General features: G+C 42.6%; 1 protein-coding gene across 1 annotated transcript in view; it reads left to right on the top strand.

The window, feature by feature from the left end:
- LOC308420185 (TLC domain-containing protein 4) overlaps positions 1-20,056 on the top strand; it is a 51,841-nt gene extending 31,785 nt beyond the window's left edge. Inside the window, exons 7-8 of the mRNA XM_080916093.1 lie at positions 15,373-15,446; positions 19,517-20,056. Coding sequence (XP_080772219.1) covers positions 15,373-15,446; positions 19,517-19,835 — 393 coding nt within the window. The 3' untranslated portion in view covers positions 19,836-20,056. The remainder of the gene's footprint in view (positions 1-15,372; positions 15,447-19,516) is intronic.
- Positions 20,057-21,647: the final 1,591 nt, after the last annotated feature.

Below are 21,647 nucleotides of genomic sequence, written 5' to 3'. Positions count from 1 at the left end.
GTCCTGCAAGCTGGTCCAATGAGAAGTCATCCCTGTCATTGCTGAGGGGACTAACTTGGTTCTTGATTTCTCTGGCTCAGGGTGGCCTGCCTTCAGTGTGTTCAGTGGTCTGTCTTAAGCTTTTGTTCTGGTCACTTTCAGTCCCCCTCAGGTCCTGTTGTTACTAAAATCTGAGGTGACTGCAAGTTTAGGATAATGACAAAAACCTATCTGTGAAAGCCTGGTGCTTTATGAAGTGCCCAAGGAGACAGATGAAAAATGAAGGCAGAGGTGCCAGGCTTACAATGCACTTTTAGTTACCTTGTGGGGCCAAGAGAAGAGTCAGTGCATTTTAGCAAAAGCAGCTTCTCCGTGTCTGCTATGAATGTTATAGTCTTTTGAATATATAAAGGGTTTTCCCCCATGTAGTAAACTCACAACTCATTTTGTTACTCTAAGAAGGTCAACAAAGGAGTAACTCTTTTCTGAAGTAAAATGTTACAGAAGTCTTATTTGTAAGAATCCTTATTTAGAAACACTTGACTTCATGTCTGCAACTGTTTAAAGACCTTTTTCTTTAATGATCTTGTTAAAGAAATTAAAGTAGGGGTAGAGGCAAGTTTTCAGTATAGACACTAGTGAAGTAATAGTTTGAATAGCAGGATGCAGATTTAATATCTTTTAGGTTATACGCATGATTTTTAAACACACACATGCATGCATACATGTTTATGCACTTGAGTGTTTTACTTGTATGTACATATATGTACCACTTGCATACCAGATGCTTGGGGGAAGTCAGAAGTATGCTCTGGAGCAGGAGGTACAGGCAGATGTGCACCACCACGTGGGTGCTGGAAATTGAACCCAGATCCTCTGCAAGAACAAGTGCTCTTAACCATTGAGTTATCTCTCCAGCCCCATATACTTAGGTTTTGCAATGCCTTTGTATGTGTGTTTGAGCATGCTGTGTGTTTATGCCTGTGGAGGTCAGAGATGCTAGTTGGGCTTTGCCAGGCCTGGCTTTTGTATATCTGGTTGTTAGGTATTGAATTTAGCTCCTCCTGCCTACAATGTAAACACTTTACTGACTGAGTTTTCTCCCTAGCCTTTGGTTATTTTGTATTCATTTGTATTTCCTAGTACATTTATTAGATTAAACTTTTTTCCCTACCAGTGTAGTTTGAATCTTGGGAGCTCTGCTTCCTTCTGTACAGAGAGGTAAGCATATATTTTAAGTGACATTCAGCTTTCACCCCTGAGAGAGGATGCTGGTCGGCGAGGGCATTATCTCTTACTGCAGGAACATGGGTTGACTTGTGTTGACGCATTGAAAATACCTATGATTTATTTTATGTGTGGGGGTGTATGTACTTGGTGGCCTTGGAGGTCAGAAGAGAACACTAGGACCCCAGAGCTAGAGTTACAGATAGTTGTGACCCACCACGTGGGTGCTGGGAATCTTGAAGAGCAGAACCTGGTCTTCTGGGAGAGCAACAGTGCTCTTAAGCTTTGAGCCATCACTCCAGCCCCTTAATGCCTTGTTTAGATGACATTCCTCCATACTGTGGCTTCCTGTCCTGATCTTCTTCTCCTTCTTCTCCTTCTCCTTCTCCTTCTCCTTCTCCTTCTCCTCCTCCTCCTTCTCCTTCTCCTTCTCCTTCTCCTTCTCCTTCTCCTTCTTCTTCTTCTTCTTCTTCTTCTTCTTCTTCTTCTTCTACTACTACTACTACTTCTTCTTCTTCTACTACTTCTCCTTTTTGTTGTTTGTTTTTGACTCAGTATGGTTAGTTTTCTTTTTTAAAACTTTTTAATTAGATATTTTATGTATCTACATTTCAGATGTTATCATCTTTCCCCCTTCCATCCTCCTCCCCCTGCTTCCATGAAGATGCTCCCACTCCCAACCACCCACTCCCACCTCATTGCCCTGGCTCCTACACTGGGGAAACAAGCCTTCACAGGACCAAAGGCTTCTCCTATTGATGCCAGACAATGCCATCCTCTGCTGCAGATGCGGCTGGAGCCATGGGGCCCTCCATGTGTTACAAAGGGTTGCAAACCTTTTCAGCTCCTTCAGTCCTTTCTCTAACTCCTCCATTGGTGTCCCCGTGCTCAGTCTGATGGTTATCTGTAAGCATGCTCATCTGTTTCAGTTTTCTTTTTACTTACAACTCACTGCCTGGCTCACACCACGCTTGGCTATAATTAGTTACATGTAAAGATGAAGGTCATTGCGGGTACATCATCCTTTGTTCTGCATCTATGTCATGTTCTAGCAACTATTTATTACATCGATCTGCTACAGCTTAGGAGGAAACACTTCTAATAGGTCTTCATGAATTCATTTAAAAGTATTGATTGGAGTGTGGTATCTTATGGGTCAGGAGTTCTGTGTGGTTTCCTGTTTAACAGTTCATCCTAGTTTCTTCATTTTAAAAATACTTTAAGGCAATTTGTGTATGAAGGTCCTATTTAAAGTGAAAGATTGTTCTGCCGAATGCACCAAACTGGTGCTTTGTGATAAAGATTAGGGAGATGTTGGCTCTTTATTTAGCCTTGGCAAAAATATCCAGGGGCTGGAGAGCTCTTGGCCAGTAAGCATTGGAACCTTAGCCTTTGCGTAAAAAACATGGACTTGGTAGTTTACACTTGTTTTTCTTGCCCTTGGGAGCAGAGCAGGGTACATATTTTAGCCAGCTAGTTAGCAGAATAGGCATGTTCCAACCCAGTGAAAGATATAAGGGAGGCTGTGACTGAAGAATTCTGTGTACCTCTAGTTGCCACATGTGTGGACACAGACACCTGCACACACATACATGTACATGTAAACATACATGCATCATAAATTTTATCTACATAGCAATGTCATAAAATAAATACTACTCTCTAGTCTTTTATGGTTAATGGACTTAGGAAGCAAAATCCTTAGCTTAAAGCATTTGGTTTTGGAGACACAGTTTCACTGTGTAACCCTGACTTTCCTGGAATGTGCTATGTTGACCAGGCTGGCCTTGAGCTCTCAGAGATTCATTTGCTTCTACCTCTTAAGTGCTGGGACTAAAGTCTATATGCTACCATGCCTAGATAAAGAGATTTTAATAGTATATTTAACTGTATGCAACACATAAATACTGTATCCTCCCATTTTTTTCTCTATTAGGATAGCCTAGAAAAAAAGTTTAGGAACTAAGTAGGCGCCTCAGTGGCTTAAAAAAAAAAAGAAAAGAAAAGAAAAAAAACTTGCTATGTGTACCTGAGGACTGAGCTTCGATCCCCAAAACCCACATAAATGCCTGGGGTATGCAACATTCCTGCCTTAGAAGGATAAGATGGGGTCCCCAAAGGAAGACTAGGTGTACACTACCAACTCTTGAGTCCTATTGAGAGAACCCCCTCCGGTAATAATGTAAAGGGAAAGCAATGGAGGGTGATTTCCCACATCAGTTTTGGACCCCCACATACATAGTCATTGTGTGTCTGCAAACCTGCATACACGGTCCTTCTGAGTGTATGGAAGTTCTCTGGAAGAAAGGATTTGGAAATAGGCATGTGTTTCTTTGCATGGTGTCTTAGTTAGGGTTTTACTGCTATGAACAGACACCATGACCGAGGCAACTCTTATAAGGACATTTAACTGGAGCTGGCTTACAGGTTCAGAGGTTAAGTCCATTATCATCAAGGTGAGAACATGGCAGCGTCCAGGCAGGCATGGTACAGGAGGAGCTGAGAGTTCTACATCTTCACCTGAAGGCTGCTAGCCGAATACTGGCTTCTAGGTAGCTAGGAGGACGGTCTTAAAGCCCACACCCACAGTGACACACCTACTCCTATAGGGCCACACCTTCTAATAGTGCCACCTCTGGCCAAGCTCTTAATGTTTATTAGTTTTGGATTGCTCCTCATCTGGAGATATACCTACGTGGAGCTCTCCCAGCAGCCCCTACTTGCAGCCTCTCCCCCCTGTTCACCCTCTACACTGCCCCTCACCTTCTCAGTACTTCCACAGCTCTTGACAGCCGCACATCTTTGCTCTCAGGCCTGCCTTTTTCCCTCCCATCCTCCGACCCTTCTCTCCTTCCAGCTGTCTGTCTGTCCTGAAACTCACCATGTAGACCAGGCTGGTCTTCAACTCAGATATGCTTCAAGCCACTCTTTCTGTCCTATGGAAGCTGCTGGTGTGCCTGGAGCTGTCAGCCTTGCCGGCTACCCATTGTTCATGGCAACCAGCTTAGTCTGCCCTCCCTGCACCACAAGTGGACAGTTACACCATTTGGATGATGCCAGTGCGCTCCTTCACAGAGGTTGTGTACAGGAGGAAAGCTGGACCGCTGCCGATGGATGGAGAAACTTCTGCTTAAACATCCAGGAATAGATGCACCACACCTGTGTCATGGGTGTAGTAGGAACCAGGGTGACATTTGGTCCAGGAAGACTAGCATATTTGTGGTTAAGGTTATCTAAAGGGCTGCAGACAGGCTCATTTAAGAATCATCTGAAGCTGACTTTGGCAAAATAGAACTTAGTGGTGGCCGGGCAGTTTGGGTGGCTCCCTAACTTTAGCTTCTTGTAGTATGGAGTCTCATGAAGGCCTTGGTGGCTGGATAAAAGGCTTCTGCTTTCATAAGGGTTGTTAAACTATTGATTGTCCAGATAACCATTGTGGGAGCCACTGGAAAAGTGGCTGCTTGACTGACAAGCTCCCATTGCCCCTTTGTGTTGGTGGTTGGAAGTTTCCTTTGTCCCTTCCCATATGCGCCTTGTCCAGAGGCCACAGCTCTGCTGTTCACAGCCTTGGCTGATTCCCAAACTATTGTAGGGGTGTTTTTCCCATCCAGGCTTCTTCTCTTCCTGTCCTGGTGCAGTTACTCAGTTTCCATACTCGGCAGCTGCTGCTATGGCTGGGCATGAGGGGAGGGACTTGACAGCTGTCAGTCAAGCTGTTGAATTGCCTTCTCTGATAGCTCCGGTCACTTCAAAAGAAAGATTTCACATTCAGTCAACACTTTTTAGCAATCTTAACAAAAAGTAATGCTTAACTCTAGATATTAAATTACCTTAGCCTGGGCCTCTGATCTTGGTATAAGTCTGAGACAACATGCCCATCCTGGCCAGTATTTACTCTTAAATTAGGTTTTCCTAAGAGCAATCTTGTCATATGACTCTTCTTAGAGATGCTACAATTCTCAAGTCCACAGAGAGGAAATAGATTCCATGTTGCTAAGAACTGGGCAGGAGGGATAACGAGGGTTCATTGTTTCACGGGACATTTGGACACGTTCTGGAAGAGTGGTACTGATGGTTGTGTGGCAGAATGTCCTTCCTGTCATTGACTCTGTGCTTCTAAAACCTGCATGTTGTCATATTTTATCACAGTAAATTAAGGAAAAGCTTACTTAGAAAAATTAGGAAGAAAAACTGTTGCGTTGAACAATACGTTATATTTTTAAAAGAAAGCTACATACTTGAGTGATAAGCCTAGGTAAGTAGAGGTCACATTCACATTTAGATTTAATAACCTGTGACGGAGAGAGATGCCCTGGTGATAGTTGACCACATTCCATCAATAATATGTCATGTCTGAAAATGGGAGCCGTTAGCAAATTTAGACTCCACCAGGAATTTTTATTAGGAAGTGTTCTTGTTCACCTGGTCAGAGCACACCCAGTGGAGCCCTATCTAGAGTCCCTAATCTTGCATGTTCAGGAGAGAGATACTCAGAAGAGAGCCAGTTGACTGTAGAGGGAGGATTAGATTAGGTACCAGTTGTATTTAGACAGATAATTGAAGACCTCAGTGATGAGAGCCTGGACAGGAGAATGGGTACAGGACACCTGGCTTTGAGATGTCCCTGAAATGTCAAGGGTCTGTGAAGTGGAAGAGAAGAGACTTCCTCTGTGTTAATGCGGACACTTCAGCCATAGCTAATGTGAATGTTCAAGTTAGGGTGTTTAGAGCTGAGAGGTGTGTGAGTAGGGCAGTGGCTGTCAAGATGAGGGTGTGTATCTTCGTGTGGTTTCACTAGGGAACTCATTCAGAAGCAGCCAGGCATGGTGGTGCATGCCTGTCATTCTAGCACCTATTTGGCTGGGGCAGAAAAAGGGCAAATTTGAGCCAGCCTATGCTACAGTGTAGCAAGACCCTTTCTCAATGATTAAGTAAATAAATAACCAGTAACAAGTCAGTGGCACTTCAGTAATGTAGGGAATGAAAAGATCTTGGGTCAGTTTCTTTTCCTCCATAGTATTGGATATAATTGCTGTATGTTATTATAGTTTATATATTGCACATATATACTTCCCTGAATTTTCTGAGAGCTTTTGAGATATGTAGTAATAATTCTGCCTTTAAAAATCATGTTGGGCTGGTGAGATGGTTCAGCAGTTAAGAGCACTGACTGCTCTCCTAGAGGTCCAGAGTTCAATTCCCAGGAAACACATGGTGGCTTAAAACCATCTATGGGGGATTGATCTGACACCCTCTTCAGGCAAGCAGATGTATATGCAGCATAACACTCATACATTAAATAAATAAAACAATGCAAAAAAAAAAAAAAAATCCTCATGTTGGGCTGGATGTGGGGTCCATGTCCTTTAACCTCAGCATAGCACTCAGGAGGCAGAAGCAGGCAGACTCCATGGTTCCAGACTAGCTTGAGATTCTGTCTCAGCAAAAACTCATGGGATGTAAAGTGAATAAATAAATAAATTTAAAAAAATCCCATTGACATTCTCAGAAAAAAAGAAAGAAAGAAAGAAAGAAAGAAAGAAAGAAAGAAAGAAAGAAAAAGTAGAGAAGGTTTCATAGGTCAGAAAACATTATGGAGAGAGTTCCCGGGAGGAGACATCACCTGTTCTCGGGAGATAGTCAGAAGTTGGACAGGAAGGAAATGGGATTTGTGGAAGCATGGTAGGCTTTGCAGGAAGAGGGGTTTGTGGGGCATCGAACATTTGAATAAGATGTATCCACTGAGGGGTGGGTGAAATTTCAAACATGACTTTTTTTTTTTAACAGTTCATAAAATGGTTGTAGGATCTGTAGCCAGGGAGCTTGTTAGAGTTGGCATGCTGGTCATGTCTTGCAAGGAAGAAAGAAGGCTGGCATTGTGGTGCACACCTTTAATCCCAGCACTTGGTAGACAGGCAGGTGGATCTCTTGAGTTTGAGTCCAGCCTGGTCTGTAGAATGAGTTTCAGGACAGCCAGGGCTACACAGAGAAACAGGTGGGCAAGGGAGGGAGGGATAAGAGTGGGGAGGGTGTTCTTAGCAGGTTAGAGAGGGGAGAGGTCAGAGTGGGGGAGGGTGTTCTTAGCAGGTTAGAGAGGGGAGAGGTCAGAGTGGGGAGGGTGTTCTTAGCAGGTTAGAGAGGGGAGAGGTCAGAGTGGGGAGGGTGTTCTTAGCAGGTTAGAGAGGGGAGAGGTCAGAGTGGGGAGGGTGTTCTTAGCAGGTTAGAGAGGGGAGAGGTCAGAGTGGGGAGGGTGTTCTTAGCAGGTGTCAGGTGCTGTAGGCTCTCTGCTGGGATCTCAGTGAGAACTGGAAGACAGCATGGCATGTGGTTGTTTCTCCTGAAACTGGTTGTCTTCATGCACCGGGCAGGCATTTTCTGAAAGAGTGATGTTTCAGGAGTCCCGGGGAGGGAGCAGGGCTTCTTCTGACCCATCTGGGACACACAGGACAGATACCACAGTCTTCCATCAATCACCTGAGTGGCCAGTGCCAACCCAGCTTCAGGGAGGAGGGAGGAGACTTCAACACCTGCTGAGAAGAGTCTGCAGGTGCAGAGAGAAGGAATTCACAATGTTTTCCGAGATTGTTCTGTGGTGGTGGCCAGTTGTAGATATATCATGCAATAGAAAGGGTTTCCACTTTCTGCTTTTAGTTGGCTTTTCTTCAGAGGTGAATGAGCTCTTGGCCTCAGGGGATGCTCCTGTTTAAGACAAGATTCAGCTCAGGGAAAATGGGTCAACTGCTGTGCCAGTCTTTATGGATATAACACCCAGTAAGGTTCAGGACTTCGGTCCTTGTCAGGCACTGGGCCTGTAAGAGGCAAAGAGATCTGTGGAGAAACTGACCTAACCGGTAGTTAAGGGAGACAACTTTTGAGGAAGTGTGGGAGATACTCCTGGAAAATACTGTCTGATATGCTGGAGGTGTTTGTAAGTGATTGTTAACCACAGCAAAGAGAGTTAGCTCCTTGAGACATAAAGGTCTCAAGACACTACTCAGTTTGCTACATACTGGGACCACCTGCACGCCTGGGAAAACCTAGACTACTCATCCCTAGCTCCAGGGTTGGCAGAGTACATTTTGGATGAAGCTCAAGAATAATGCATGTCTAGGCTTGCAGAGATGGCTCAGTGCAAAGTGCTTGCTGGGTAGGTGTTAGAACCTGAGTTTGGGTCCTCAGTACCCATTCAAAAGCCTGACTTGGCAGTGTGCATCTGTTCCTCCAGTGTTGGAGGGATGGAGAGAGTCAGATCTCAGTGAAAGAACTTGTCGGGTGGAAGGGAGGCAGCTAGCCATGGAAGCTGGTGAATTCTGCCTCTGCCACATGTATGCATGGGTGTACCCATGAGACCCATATGCAGAGAACACGTAAACATTAAAGAAAGTAAGTGGGGCCGTGTGATGGCTCAGCAGGCAGAGGCACTTGCTGTGTAAGCATGGGACCTGAGTTCCATCTCCAGGTGTTTTATGAAGGTGGAAGAAGAGACTTCAGAGTCTGCTTTCAGTTCTGCTGTGTGCACACACACATAGCAATCTCACACACAATAATAAATCTTAAAAGAAAAGGACTGTTGCATTGCTGAAGTATATTCATTGCTGAAGGCCTGGAGAATCATAGGAAATGGACTCAGAGCTCCATTAATCTCTCTCTGTCGCTCTGTCTCTCTCTGTCTCTGTCTCTCTGTCTCTGTCTCTCTCTGTCTCTGTCTCTCTCTGTCTCTGTCTCTCTCTGTCTCTCTCTCTCTCTCTCTCTCTCTCTCTCTCTCTCTTTAATTATTTTCTCATCTTTATTCCCCTCTACCCCAGAGACACTGCCATATAGACCACAAAACCTAAACATCCTCCAATGACCAGGCCGAGTTCCTCTGTTCACTCCCAGGGCAGAATTCAGACACGTGTCCACAGAGGTTACAGCACACATGGTCCTGTTATCTCATGTATGACCTTCATGTCCTAAGGAAGATCTTAAAATCTGTGTTAACTTGCGTTCATCTTTTTCTTGGATAAGGAGCATACTTTTGTGTTTGTGCTGTTGCTATTCACAGCTTTTCTTAACAGGTCTGGTACAACCTTGGGAACAGGGTTGCTGTGTGCTGAGGGTTTCAATCTCACCCGTCTTAGGTAGTTAAGCTGCACATCTTATTGGTGTAATATGATTTGTTCCTGATACTTTCAATTTGAATTTTTTTTCCTGGGAAATGGAGCAGCAATGCAACATCCCTTTATTAAAACTCATCTGAAGCCTTTTCAAAAGAATAATAAAGGCCTGTGTATATCTAGCAAGTTCCCAGACCACTTTGTTCAAGGCACCAAGGAGCTGCTGGGCTCCAAGTAAGAAAGTGAAGGTTTTCCTGGGAGGAGAGAATTTAGAAGGCCTCTTGTCTTACAATGTGGAGGATTTGCACTTTGGGTGAATATGGGTAGAGAAAGACATGTCAAAGGTACCATTTTAAACTTGATGTTTAAAGGATATCGTAAATGATGTTGTCTCTGGTCATAATTTGGTGCCTTGGTTGAAGGCCACATTTTATCCTATGAACTATGAAAGGAGCTGGAAGGAGTGGCTGGTGACTGTTTTCAACATAGTCTACTTCCTGAGAGTACTTTTGAGCTTGCTATTAACTATAGAGAAAAATTTTTAGATTTAATTAAGACCAGGACTCTTGCTACTTTATTACTTCATTATGTTTTTATGACTTTTGGATGTCTATTTTAAAATGCTTTTAAAGTTATAAGTTTTTAAAAATTAGGGACAGCTGGAGAGATGGCTCAGCAGTCAAGAGCAGTCACTAGCTGCTCGTCCAGAGGACCTGGCTCAATTTCCAGTACCATATGGTAGCTCATAACTGCTTGTAACTCAGGACCCAGGGGTTCTGACATACTCTTCTGGCCTCCCTGGCACCAGGGACACATGTGGCACACCTATAAACACATAGGCAAAGTAGCTGTATACACAACATAAGTAAATCAGTCAATAAGTAAGATTTAGGATAGAAATCTGGTAGTGGCACTTACCTTTGCAAAAGCTGGGCCTTTGAAGGACACAGGAAGTCATTTGGCAAGGAAGTTGGCAGACTTTAGGAACATATTAGCTCATGTTTTGTACATGTCTGCTCAGCTACACTGGGCATAATTATGTCACGTGCCAGACTTAAAACACCTAACCTAAAGGAGTGACTCAGTGGTGGCCCACACCTGCAGTGCCAGGAGGGTCACAGGCTTGTGTCTAGTGTATAATGAGTCTGAAGGCTTGCCTATGGTATATAATGAAACCCTGTCTCAAAAGAAAATGAGAATGGAGGTAAGGAGAGACAGCTAGACAGACAGACAGAAACAGCCAAAATGGAGGGATTGTTGGAACAAAATAAAAGATTTTGCATCTGATTCAAGTAAGAATCCCATTAAAAATAACTTTTCCCTTTGTGTGATTTACCTCAAGAGTTATGTATATATTTTCAAAGTTTATCTCTCTTGCTTTAATCCACTACAGAATTTATAGAAAAAAAAAAAAGGCAGAGAATCCGGTTTTCTTATTTTATTTGGATTACATAAATTAAACAATTATTCTTCTAATCTTATTTTTCTTTTTAATGTACTGTTTTCTTCTGAGACTTGTTTTGTAGCTACATTGGCTAGAACCTGCAGTCAGTACTGGCAGAGCAGGCATGCTAACTTGCTGACACTTAACCCTTTAAGTCAAATGCCCACCAGCTCGTTTTTAAAAAGATTTATTTATTATTTTTATATGCATGCGTCTGTATGCCTAATTGTATATGTGGAGCATCACGTGTCTGGGTGCCGTGAGCCAAAGGCGAGTCCTCTGCAAGAGTGGCAAGTGCTTTCATCTGCTGAGCCCTCTCTCCCACCTCCCTAACCGATTCTTCTGGACAAATTTATCTGTACTTTAAACAAGTCACTGCAGTTTTTTTTTATTAAGAATGCACATAAAATATGCATGAACTTGCATTGTGAGTAGTAATTTGTTTCCTGTTATTTTAAAGTGCTTCGTGCTGCACAAATTGGAGAGGTCAGGATGTTCTGCTCTTCATCCTTTTGTCTCCTAGCTGCAAATGTGATTTGTGTTAAAATTGGTTTATAACAAAACAAAAATGAGTGTGACCTACCAATGGGAGACATATTCAAAATCCTACATCCCAGGAAACCCTTCCCATGATGTGAAACTGTCCGTGGCAACTCTGATCATCACTGGGACATTCTGATGAAACTGAAGCGTGCTTTCATTGTGAGCAGTGATAGTCCCTCTTGAACTTTAGATGTTGGACTTACAGTTGTGATGCGCATTGAGATAGTATTGGCTTAATCTATAAGTTGAATTTTCTAGAGTGACTATATGCTCTAAGAGTTTATGTAATAAAAATAAGATGACTTAAGATACTATACCAGAATACCCAGACATCACTGATAAAAGGTTATTATTCTTGTATATGGAAACATATGTATATGTGTGTATACATATTTACATATATATATATATATATATATATATATATATATATATATATATAATAGGTATATGTGTGTGTATACACACACTCATCACATGACCTATAACAGTGAATTACAGAGAAATGTAGTAGAAACAAAACAAACTATGCAGTGTGCAGAAAAGAACTGGGGACTCCATGGGCATGAGTTGGATGCAGTTCCCTCCAACATTCATATGTTGAATCTCTGAATGTGTATAGGAAATAGGTCTGCTTGCATACATAATTAGTTAAGAGGAATTCATACTGTAGCAGGAGAGGCCTTTAATACAGTTACTGGTGTCCATTTAAAAGAGGGTAATTTGGGCCCAGGAATTCTGTGTGAAGAAGAGAGTTAGGTCACCAAAGTGGGGGAACCGTCTGGGGCTGGCAGCAAGGGTGGAGCAGAGAATTCCTTGACCTTCATGGTCATACACATGTTCGCACCGTCACCTGGACTTTTGCCTTCTAGAACTGTGACACATTCTTTTGAGATCCTTCATATTTACCCAGCACTTGGTTCTCAGTTACAACCCTCCCAAATCAACCCAGTTTTAGTGGAAGAGTTAAAGGCACAGAAGCTCGTGGAATTTCACAAGTCTAGGATGAAATGGGCAGCTCTACCTAAAGCTGTACTTTCTTTATCTTCCAGAAAAACATGGATGTTCAGTTGAAAGCAGCAGGACTTGAGTTAGCTTGTCTGCTACATGAAATTGAATAAACCTGAATTTCCTAATTCCAGGGCTGTAACTCAGATTCCTTCTTGACAGAATGGTTACAGGGAGGAAGATTGTGGGACTGAAAAGATGCTTTGACCTTTTACAACATAGACCTAACTCTGTCTATGGGAGCAGTGATCAGACTCCCAAAGTCACATGACACTTTGAGTCATGGCAACAAAAAGTGCCCAACCCCCACTTTGGGGTGCTTTTTGAAAAACAGAATTTCAAAGTGAACTTTACATTTCTGTAAAGATTTTAGACATAGAAAACAAAATGGTGGCACATTGTTAACATGCAAATGGGGTGTTGCTCATCTGCATATTTGGCAGGTACCACATGCACACATTTTGACCAATGTCAGCATGTAAATGTCTTGCCAAAGGTGGGAAGTATTTGATCATGTTTAAATTTCATCAAAACCTACAGAACCTCTTAACTAAAATATTAACTTTATGTGAGGATAAGAGCGTCCGAAGACACATGCCCACGAGACAGCCATGATTCTTGCTGGCCACAAAGATCTTCATAAGCCAGCTGCTACAAACTCATATTTTCTGAGTTGTGACTTGGAGGATTTACTTTAATTATAAATAAGTTGAGGATGAAATGAGAATAGTATAGTAAGGCAAATGTTTGTGGGCAGTTTCTCAAGAGTGCCTTGACTGGAGGAGGTCATAGGAGAGAACCATCAACATTTAAGTTTGATGTTGTATGTTGATTGCAAGAAAAAATTCACACAATAAAGTAGTTACTCAATTTTTTGGCAACAAGGTAGCTTCAAAATGTAAATACAAAGTAGGGGATGAAAATGTAGCTGGGTGGTCCAGTGCTTGTCTAGTAAGCATAAAGCTCTGGGCTGTATAGCTGCTCTTAGTATCAGATATGGTGGAGGCAGGAGGTGGAGCTGAGATAAGGGGTTGAAAGTCAACTCTGGTTATCTAGGGAGTCCAAAGTCAGCATGAGCTCTATCAGACACTGTCTCAAAAACAACAAAATGTACTAGAAAATGTTAGCCCCATCAAACAAGACTCTGTCATAACTTGTCAGGGAGTCCAGGGGACTTTTGAGTAGAAAAACACAATGTCATATAAAGGATGAGTTTCTCCCTGCCTTGAACTGACAGCAGCTGGTCTCCTAAAATAAGAGTTTAGATACAAAGTGGCCAGATGTTTCTGGGGAACCGGAAATTTACTTTGATTTTGCAATCAAAACTCCTTTTCATATCCTAGCATCTTTGTTGGAGAACATGTAACCTGGGCTTCTCATAAGGATGGCCAATGGACATGCTGGCTGAGGAGCTGAAGCCCAAGTCAAAGCAAAGCCTGCGCTTCATTGTAGTAGTTTTATACAATGTGTCTAAAAAAAGGCTGCAGGTTGTCATTGGTAACGAAGAGCTGTTACTGAAAAAGGGAATAGGAAAGAAACATGTCCTGCTGTTGTATCATGAGACAGAAAGAAAAGTTGTTTAAACTCATTCTAGATAATACCCTTAGTTTGTCCTGTTGCGTTTATATTGTTCTTAGGTTGTGCTGCATGTTTGTAACACACAATATACCCTGTAGAATTGCAGTGGTCAACAGAGGTAAGGGGACACTAAAGAATGGCAGTTGGGAGTAAAAAACAACGAACAAACAAAAGAAAACCCTTTAGTTTTGTTCCTAATGTTTTGTTAGTTTTGTTCCTAATGACTAATTGGCACTGTTACCATTCACAGGTTTCTGTGTGAAGTGTGTAAACACACATCCTGACACCTCACACTTTTTAGGTCCCAGTGTTCTGGGTCACTGTGACAAGTTAGCTAGTCGTTCACTCACAGAGCTCATCTTGCCTGCTGGTTTGGTCCTTGGCTAGCCCTCCTCCTTTCTTAACACATACATTCTGAGGTCACCAAAGACAATTAACTTGAAAACAGGAAGAAAAAAAAAAAGTAGATTCAGTAAAGCAATTCTGTGGCCAAATCCCCCAAATAATGATGTAGATAAGTAGTAAAAAATGTTTTCAGATAAAAATTCAATTTGTAATGCTTCATGTCATTTTAATTTAGCATGGCACGACTGGCCAGAAAATAGCTTGCCAAGTTCAGTGTACGTCTACTGGACTGGGGGTGGGCAGATTCTCTGAGATGTATCATAACTCAGTATGACTGGAGATGCTGGAGTGACTTCCATTTGCTAACGGCAACTTTACTCCCACCCCCGTGTGCGTGTGCATGTGTGTGTGTGTGCGCACGTGTGCGTGCATTCGCACTCGTGCATGGGTATGCATATGCTCTAGAATCTTCTGATTGACAAGTATGTATTTCTAGATCAAATGTGATAGACAAGATTTGGCATGTAGTTGTGTTTAGCAAATATATGCTGCAGATTGTTCAAGCACTTCTGCTTTATAATGGATATTAACAGTATGCCCATTGGTGTTGACTGTATGATGCTCTAACTTTTGAGATGCTCACTGGTATGTATTGCTTTTCCTACAGTGGTTTGAGGATTCTGTGACGGTTGTAGAGTGTGTTAGTTTAGAGTTAGCCAGTTGCTGGCTTTTCTCCTAGGAAAACATGTATCCAAGTGTGTGACAGACTACTGCTTATCACCTGTAGAGTTCTTAGCCCATCTGTGAAGTCTGCAAAAGGAAGTGAGGCTGGAGAATAATTTAGTAGTTAAGATCCCTTACTGCCCTTCCCAGCACCCATGTGATGGCTACATCTTTCTGTAACTACAGATCTCGGGGATCTGACACCTTCTTATGGTCTCCCAGGGAAGTAGGCATGCATATGATGCCCATACATACAAACATTTAAGCTCACATTCCTACACCTAAAAGAAAAAGTTTGTAAAAGAAGAAAGTTTGTGTAATGATAAAATGCAGAAACCTGCTGTTTTTATAGCGATGGACAGCAATGACTGTCTAGGACGTTTTTTATATTTTGGTAAGTCTCTGATACTGTTTCTGTCTCTCATCCAGAAATACGGAGTGCTTGCGTATATTGCCAACTTCCGCCTGCTTGCTGAGCTTTCCAGCCCTTTTGTAAATCAGAGGTAGGTTACAAACCTTACCAGTTTTTAAGTTGTGTGGTTTAATGTTAATCTGTGGAAACCTTTTCTACAAGATGCTGAGTCTTTGGTGTGAATTGTTACCATTGCACAAATGAGGAACGTGTACAAGTGAACGTTCCTGAGGTGTGCATTTCCACTGGTCTCTCTACTTTGTTCCTTGCACCTTGTACAGCGAAGCCTTCCTCCATGTTTGTGTCCAGGATGTTTGTAGTTTGAGTTCCCATGTCAGTGTTCAAACCATCACTCCCTTGCCATTAACATCTCTCTTTCCCAGAGACTAGCTGTGACAGCAGAGAGCTGTGGCTTGGACAGCTGGTGGGCACAGGACTCCACACTCAGCCTCCTCCTCCTGTTCCAGGATCTCTGTCATACTGGACATGACATCTCTCTGGTCTAATAGCATGTCTCTGTCATCTCCTGATCTATAATGGCTTCTTGACTTTCCTTGATTTCCCTCACCTAGATTCTCTGCTGAGAACTGCCGTTTTCTCATACAGTATCCCCCAGTTTGGCCTCACTGGATGCTTTTCTCATGAAGAGATTGCAGGTAGGAGCTCCTCCTGCTGTGCCTTGGCAGGGATGCTTGGCCTTGACATTGTCAACTCCCACCACCAAGAAATGTTTTCTTCTCTCTTCTGTTCTTTGAAAGCAAGTCTTGATTGACAGCCTACCCTTACGTTCCTGAAGGAAGAGAGGACGCCCATCCCCCTGCCCATTCTGCTTCTGTTTCCTCTGTTGTCTGTGGTGGAGAGTTTTTACGATAGATAAATACAGATGTCTGTTGAGTCAGATGCTTGAGCTGTTGAGCAGTTCCGGCCTTCCCATGTCTGGTTCTACACTTAGCCTGCAGATTCTCCATGCTTGGCTGCTTCAGAGCTGTCTTTCCCGGCATTCTTTCAATGCCAGTTTTCTTCCTAAAAGCATCTTGCTTACTCGTCTCTGTACTTTTCAGAGTCCTCTGTGGCATGTCCCATGTATTGCCAGCTCTGTCTGTGACTTTGAGACTACTGAGCATGGATTTGTATTGTCTCTGCCTTCCCCGTGGGCTGTCCTCACCTTGCTTCCTGAAGTTCCCTTATCTTTCATTTCTCCCAAATCTAAGAAAATGAACTACCCTTCAAGTCTTCAGCCAAAAATCCCAAATCCAAAGAAGGCCTTTATTTAGCCTTTTATGATTTACTATGGGATATCACAGAGCAGGAATCTCAAATCAGATACATGTGAGTTATGAAGCTTACACCATTTCAAGCCTTGTGAATGAGTTCACAGATACTGGTAACCATAAGGTATGGGCACAGCAGGGAGATGTCATGAACACGAGCACATCCTTTCTGTATTGGACACACTGGATCATCTGTGTAGTATGGCACAGATGAGTTCACTAGGTATAAGACTTCTTTTGCTTAATATTCAGATGGCTGACTAGCTTCTGTAGCATCCCGAGAAGGTCAGTCACAACCATACCCTCCTTGGTTGTTGGTGATAAGCAGTCCTAGATGACCATATTCTTCTAAAAGCATCCAACACTCGAGGCTGGTCTGCTATAAATACCTTTAATCTTTTTATCAGGAGATATCAGATATTAGTATGTGTGTGAGTAATTAGCCTGGCTGACTTCCCTCCTCCCTCCTTTCCTTTCTTTCCTTTTTTTTTTTTTTATGCAGTGGGACAGAGAGTTGTCATTTCTCATGCCAATCAGAAAAGAAGAAATGGGAGAAGCGTAGTTAACCTTTGTTTGCCCATGTCTCATATTTATTCTAATCTTACTTGCTTCAGGAGAGAATGTTTATATGTTTTTAATCTCAGCGGTGGGAATTAGAAGCAGGAGGCCCAGGAGGCGCAGGAGTTCAAGGTCACTACCAGTTTCCTAAAGGTTCCGAGCCAGGGTTTCAATTCTATTGCCTCATGTCTACAGGTTGTTCTGCCGCTGCTGTGCTTTCATTCTCTCTGGTCATCACCACAATTGATTGCTTCCTTATGCTTGCTTTCGCCCAACCCCCCACAAAGCCAAAAAGCTGGACCGTCCGGTCTCCAGAGTTCCGATGTGAATGTCCACATCTTCCTCTTCACTGATCTGTCTGTAGACCACTGAGCTCCCGCAGCTCTGCTCTCTGCGCTGCCATTTTTCACAGTGAAAATGACTCGAGGCACCTTGCTGCTTAGAGGATAAAATTCGAGCCCTTTAGTGTGGCACAGAGTTCTCCCCAGCTGAGGCTGTCTCACCCGCTTCTGCCACACCTTCCCCCAAACTTCCAACTCCATCTTTGCTTCCTGGCAAGCTGTCCTTGTCGCCTTCCTCGATCTTCACCATCATCCATTTCTCTGAAGTGGGTTGAGTGCCTCAGGCCTGGTGTTTCTATAATAGCAACGTGAGAAAAGCTGTAGCTTTCTACCTGCTAGACTGCCTTCTAAAGTGGCTGTGTCTGTCTCCATCTTGATGTTTTCCCAACGACAGACGGCATTGAACATGTTTGTTTTTGATCTTTCAGCATGAAGGGGGTTTTTCTGTGTTTGCTTTTTTGGGAAAGGGCTGTACCACATTGTCCAGACTTGTCACAAACTGCCCAGGCTCAAATATGAGCCAGTCTCAACCTCCTGCACGCGTCACTGGGCTTCATATGTTCATTCTCCATCTCTATGTGTTGGCCCATCTGTAATGGGATCTTTGCCATCATTTACCTGTGTTATAAGTGGGTTGTTCCCATACTGTCGAGTTTTAAGTATTTTATTTTTTTAAAGATTTTTTTTGTTAAAGATAAAGATTGTTTTATATAAGTACAGTGTCACTGCCTTCAGACATACCAGAAGAGGACGTCGGATTTCATTACAGGTGGTTGTGAGCCGCCATGTGGTTGCTGGGATTTGAACTCAGGACCTCTGGAAGAGCAGTCAGTGCTCTAACCACTGAGCCATCTCTCCAGCCCTTAAGTATTATTTTAGATATGCTATTTTACCAAATATTAATGTATTTTTACCCACTGTATGGTTGTCTTTTATTTTCTTTCAATGTGAAAATTATATTTATTTGTGTTTTGAGACATGATTTCTTGTGAGGCTCCGGCTGTTCTGGCATTCGCTGTGTTGACCAGACTGGCCTGGAACTCAAGATCTGCCCGCCTTTGCCTCCTGTGTGCTGGGATTGAAGGTGTGCACCACCACGCCTGACCTCAAAGTACAAATTGTTAATTCTAGCAAAGTTCAGATGACCAGTCATGTGCAGCCCCCACAAGCCCCCACCCTGGGCTTGCATTTCAGTGTTATATCTAAAAACTTTCATCAAACCTTTTCTGTTTTTTTGTTTGTTTGTTTGTTTTTTAAGATCTTTTATACTTGTGCATTTTACGTACAGGTTTTTAATCTACTTCGAGTTAATTTCTCTGCTAATACCCCCATGGATATTTCCACAGTAGAGAAAAGGCATACTTTTTCTGTTGAGCTGCCCAATGTCGGAGTGAGAAATCACTTGAGTATATTTGTATGTATCTGTCTCTGAGGTTTTTGTGACACTGCTTTGTGTCTCTCATTGATGCCATGTGTCTTGACTGTAGCTTTACAGTGATGTCCCAGAAGTAGGTATCATGACTCCTCCAGCCGTTCTTATGTGGTGTGATGACTCTCCAAGGCACTTTGCCTCTTCATTTGACTCACCCCATGGGTGTGCCATGCACACACATGGATATAAATCATTTTGTGTGGGTGTGGTACACACATGTATATGGTTGACACCCAGATGTTTTCATCAGTTGATTCTCCACCTTATCTTTTTAATCTTTTCTCACTGAACATGGCGTTTGCCATTTCTGCCTGCGTTCAGCTCCCCTCCCCTAGCACTAGTGTTGCAAGAGTGTTTTTACACCCACGTTTTTTATTTTGAGTGCCAGGGATCAGAATTAAGTCCCCATGTTTGCACAGAAGACCGTGCATCCACAGAGTCATCTCCCCAGCCCCTCCACAGAAGTTGTTGTGTGGTCCTTCAGCCTAAAGCAAGAGAGTAGGGTGGCAGATTCCCGAGCTGCGGAATAAGTGTGATGTTTCTTTGCTTCTCTTATCAGGTGGTTCTTTGAAACCTTGAAGTACCCCAAGTTTTCCAAAGTCAATGTCATCAATGGAATTCTTATGACAGTGGTCTTTTTCATCGTGCGGATCGTTGCAATACCTCCGATGTATTTCTACCTTTACTCCGTATATGGAACAGAGCCCTACATAAGGTTAGGATTTGCAAGCCAGTATGTCTGGATTTCTACTTGCACTGTTTTAGATGTGATGAACATCATGTGGATGATCAAAATCACGAAAGGATGCATCAAAGTCATCTCTCTCATCAGACAAGAGAAAGCCAAGGAAAGCCTTCAGAACGGAAAACTCGATTAAAGGCGTGCCTCGTCAGACACCTTGTTTCTGTAAGCCATCTTCATTCCTGTCTGTCTGATGGAGCGAGCCTCTGCGCAGCTCTGTTGGGAGGGTCGTTACCCGAAGTTTCAGTGTTCTCTCTCCTCCTTTCTTTACTCTTTAGACAGGAGGGAAAAAAATTTAGTTTTCGCTCCAGGATTTTTTCTTTCCCTCTATATTTTTAAGCATGGATGGAAATTGACAGGTTTAAAAGTTGTAATTAGAGTGGCAAAACTTTTCTGAACTCTCGGGGGTATGTGTGCAGGGGGGGTATGTGTGCAGGGGGTATGTGTGCAGGGGGGTATGTGTGCAGGGGGTATGTGTGCACGGGGAGTAAGTACTCTCTGCAGGAAAATGCCTGGTGGTCTGGTGTCCTTTGTGCTCTGCCCGTGTTGCTGAAGGACTGAACATACCCGTGAGCAGCTCAGTTTGTTTCTTTTCTCGAATGTCAGTGTAGGGTTTCATTTCTAAGTTGCCAACATGTTCCTTCCCCAGCCCATCAGAGACGGCACAGTTTCATTGGGATGTGCAGTCTGTTAAGATGGAGTGTCACGTTGATAATGTCCTATCTGAAAGTACTTTATGCATTTTAAGATTTCAGATGCTGCTTTATTTCCATCTTTAGTGCTTTATCCAATTGTATCTTTAAGACTTGATAGTCAGGCAAAAGTTTTAAGACCCATTGTGTAGACCATGTGGTTGGATCTCTACAAGAGAAGGCGATAGGTGACTGCTTGGGCTGATGGAGGACTCTTGAGAACAGGCCCTCAGCACTCTGCCCTCCCCTCTGCTGTCTTGTACTCCCCAGTGAAGATCCTATTTCTTCTTGCAAATACTTCCCCGAGTCCCAAGCATGGCACCAGAACATCAGTCTTTTCTAGAATACACTGGACATGCTCCTGAAATCGGCCCGGGTTTGGTGAGACTGAGCCGACAGACACGCCACAGACATGTGCTTTGCTCATAGATTTTACTCAGGCTAGCTTAGCTTGTCTTTGCTTTTTTGTTTTCTTAAAGAGCAGGAAGGAAGGTGATTTAACCCAAGTAGTCTAATTATCAAAACTGTCATTTTATGTGAAAAAAGTAATCATGTGCATGCGTGTGTGTTTGTGTGTGTGTGGGGGGGGTTTTCCTTTTACTTTGATTCTTGCAATCCAAATATAGAATTATATATTTAGCTATTTTATTTATTTTTTTCTGAAGTACTTGACTTTAATGATTGTTCTTAAGAAACAGACTTAATCTAATTAGTGGTGAATACTTGAATTTAACTGAACCTAAACCAAAAGATCTAATCTGTTTAGAGTCTCAGACTGGAGGAGACCACTTGACTCTTTAATTATTCATCTTATGACGATGAAAGGAGACTTGTGGAATGTAATCAAAACATTTAATGTAATATAGTTTAGTTTAATTGTCCAATACAGATAGAATCTGGCAAGTTCTGGTATGTTTAAAGATGGAAATTGAAATTCCAGTCAATCAAATGATGAAAATCAAGTTGATTGTCTTGTACTTGGTGTGTTTACTTTTGAAAGATAAAGTCATGTAAAAGATAGGGCTTTGTCTTAAAGTAGCTAAAGTCACACTGGTAATGGCTTGCTAAGCTTATGGGGGGCATTCGAGTGTGTACTGGTTGTGTAAAGGTGAAGGTATAGAAATGCAAGTGGTTTTATAGTGTTCATGGCTCTTTTACAAGAAAATTGGGCTTTTTTTTTTTAAGAGAAGACATTTATATTATAAAACTATTTTGGAAATTCACTAAGAAAGGAATTGAGGTAAATATTTTGACTT

The sequence above is a fragment of the Micromys minutus genome, assembly GCF_963924665.1.
Source record: "Micromys minutus genome assembly, chromosome: 4".
Taxonomy (NCBI): Eukaryota; Metazoa; Chordata; class Mammalia; order Rodentia; family Muridae; genus Micromys; species Micromys minutus.
This window is presented reverse-complemented; position numbering and strand designations above follow the sequence as displayed.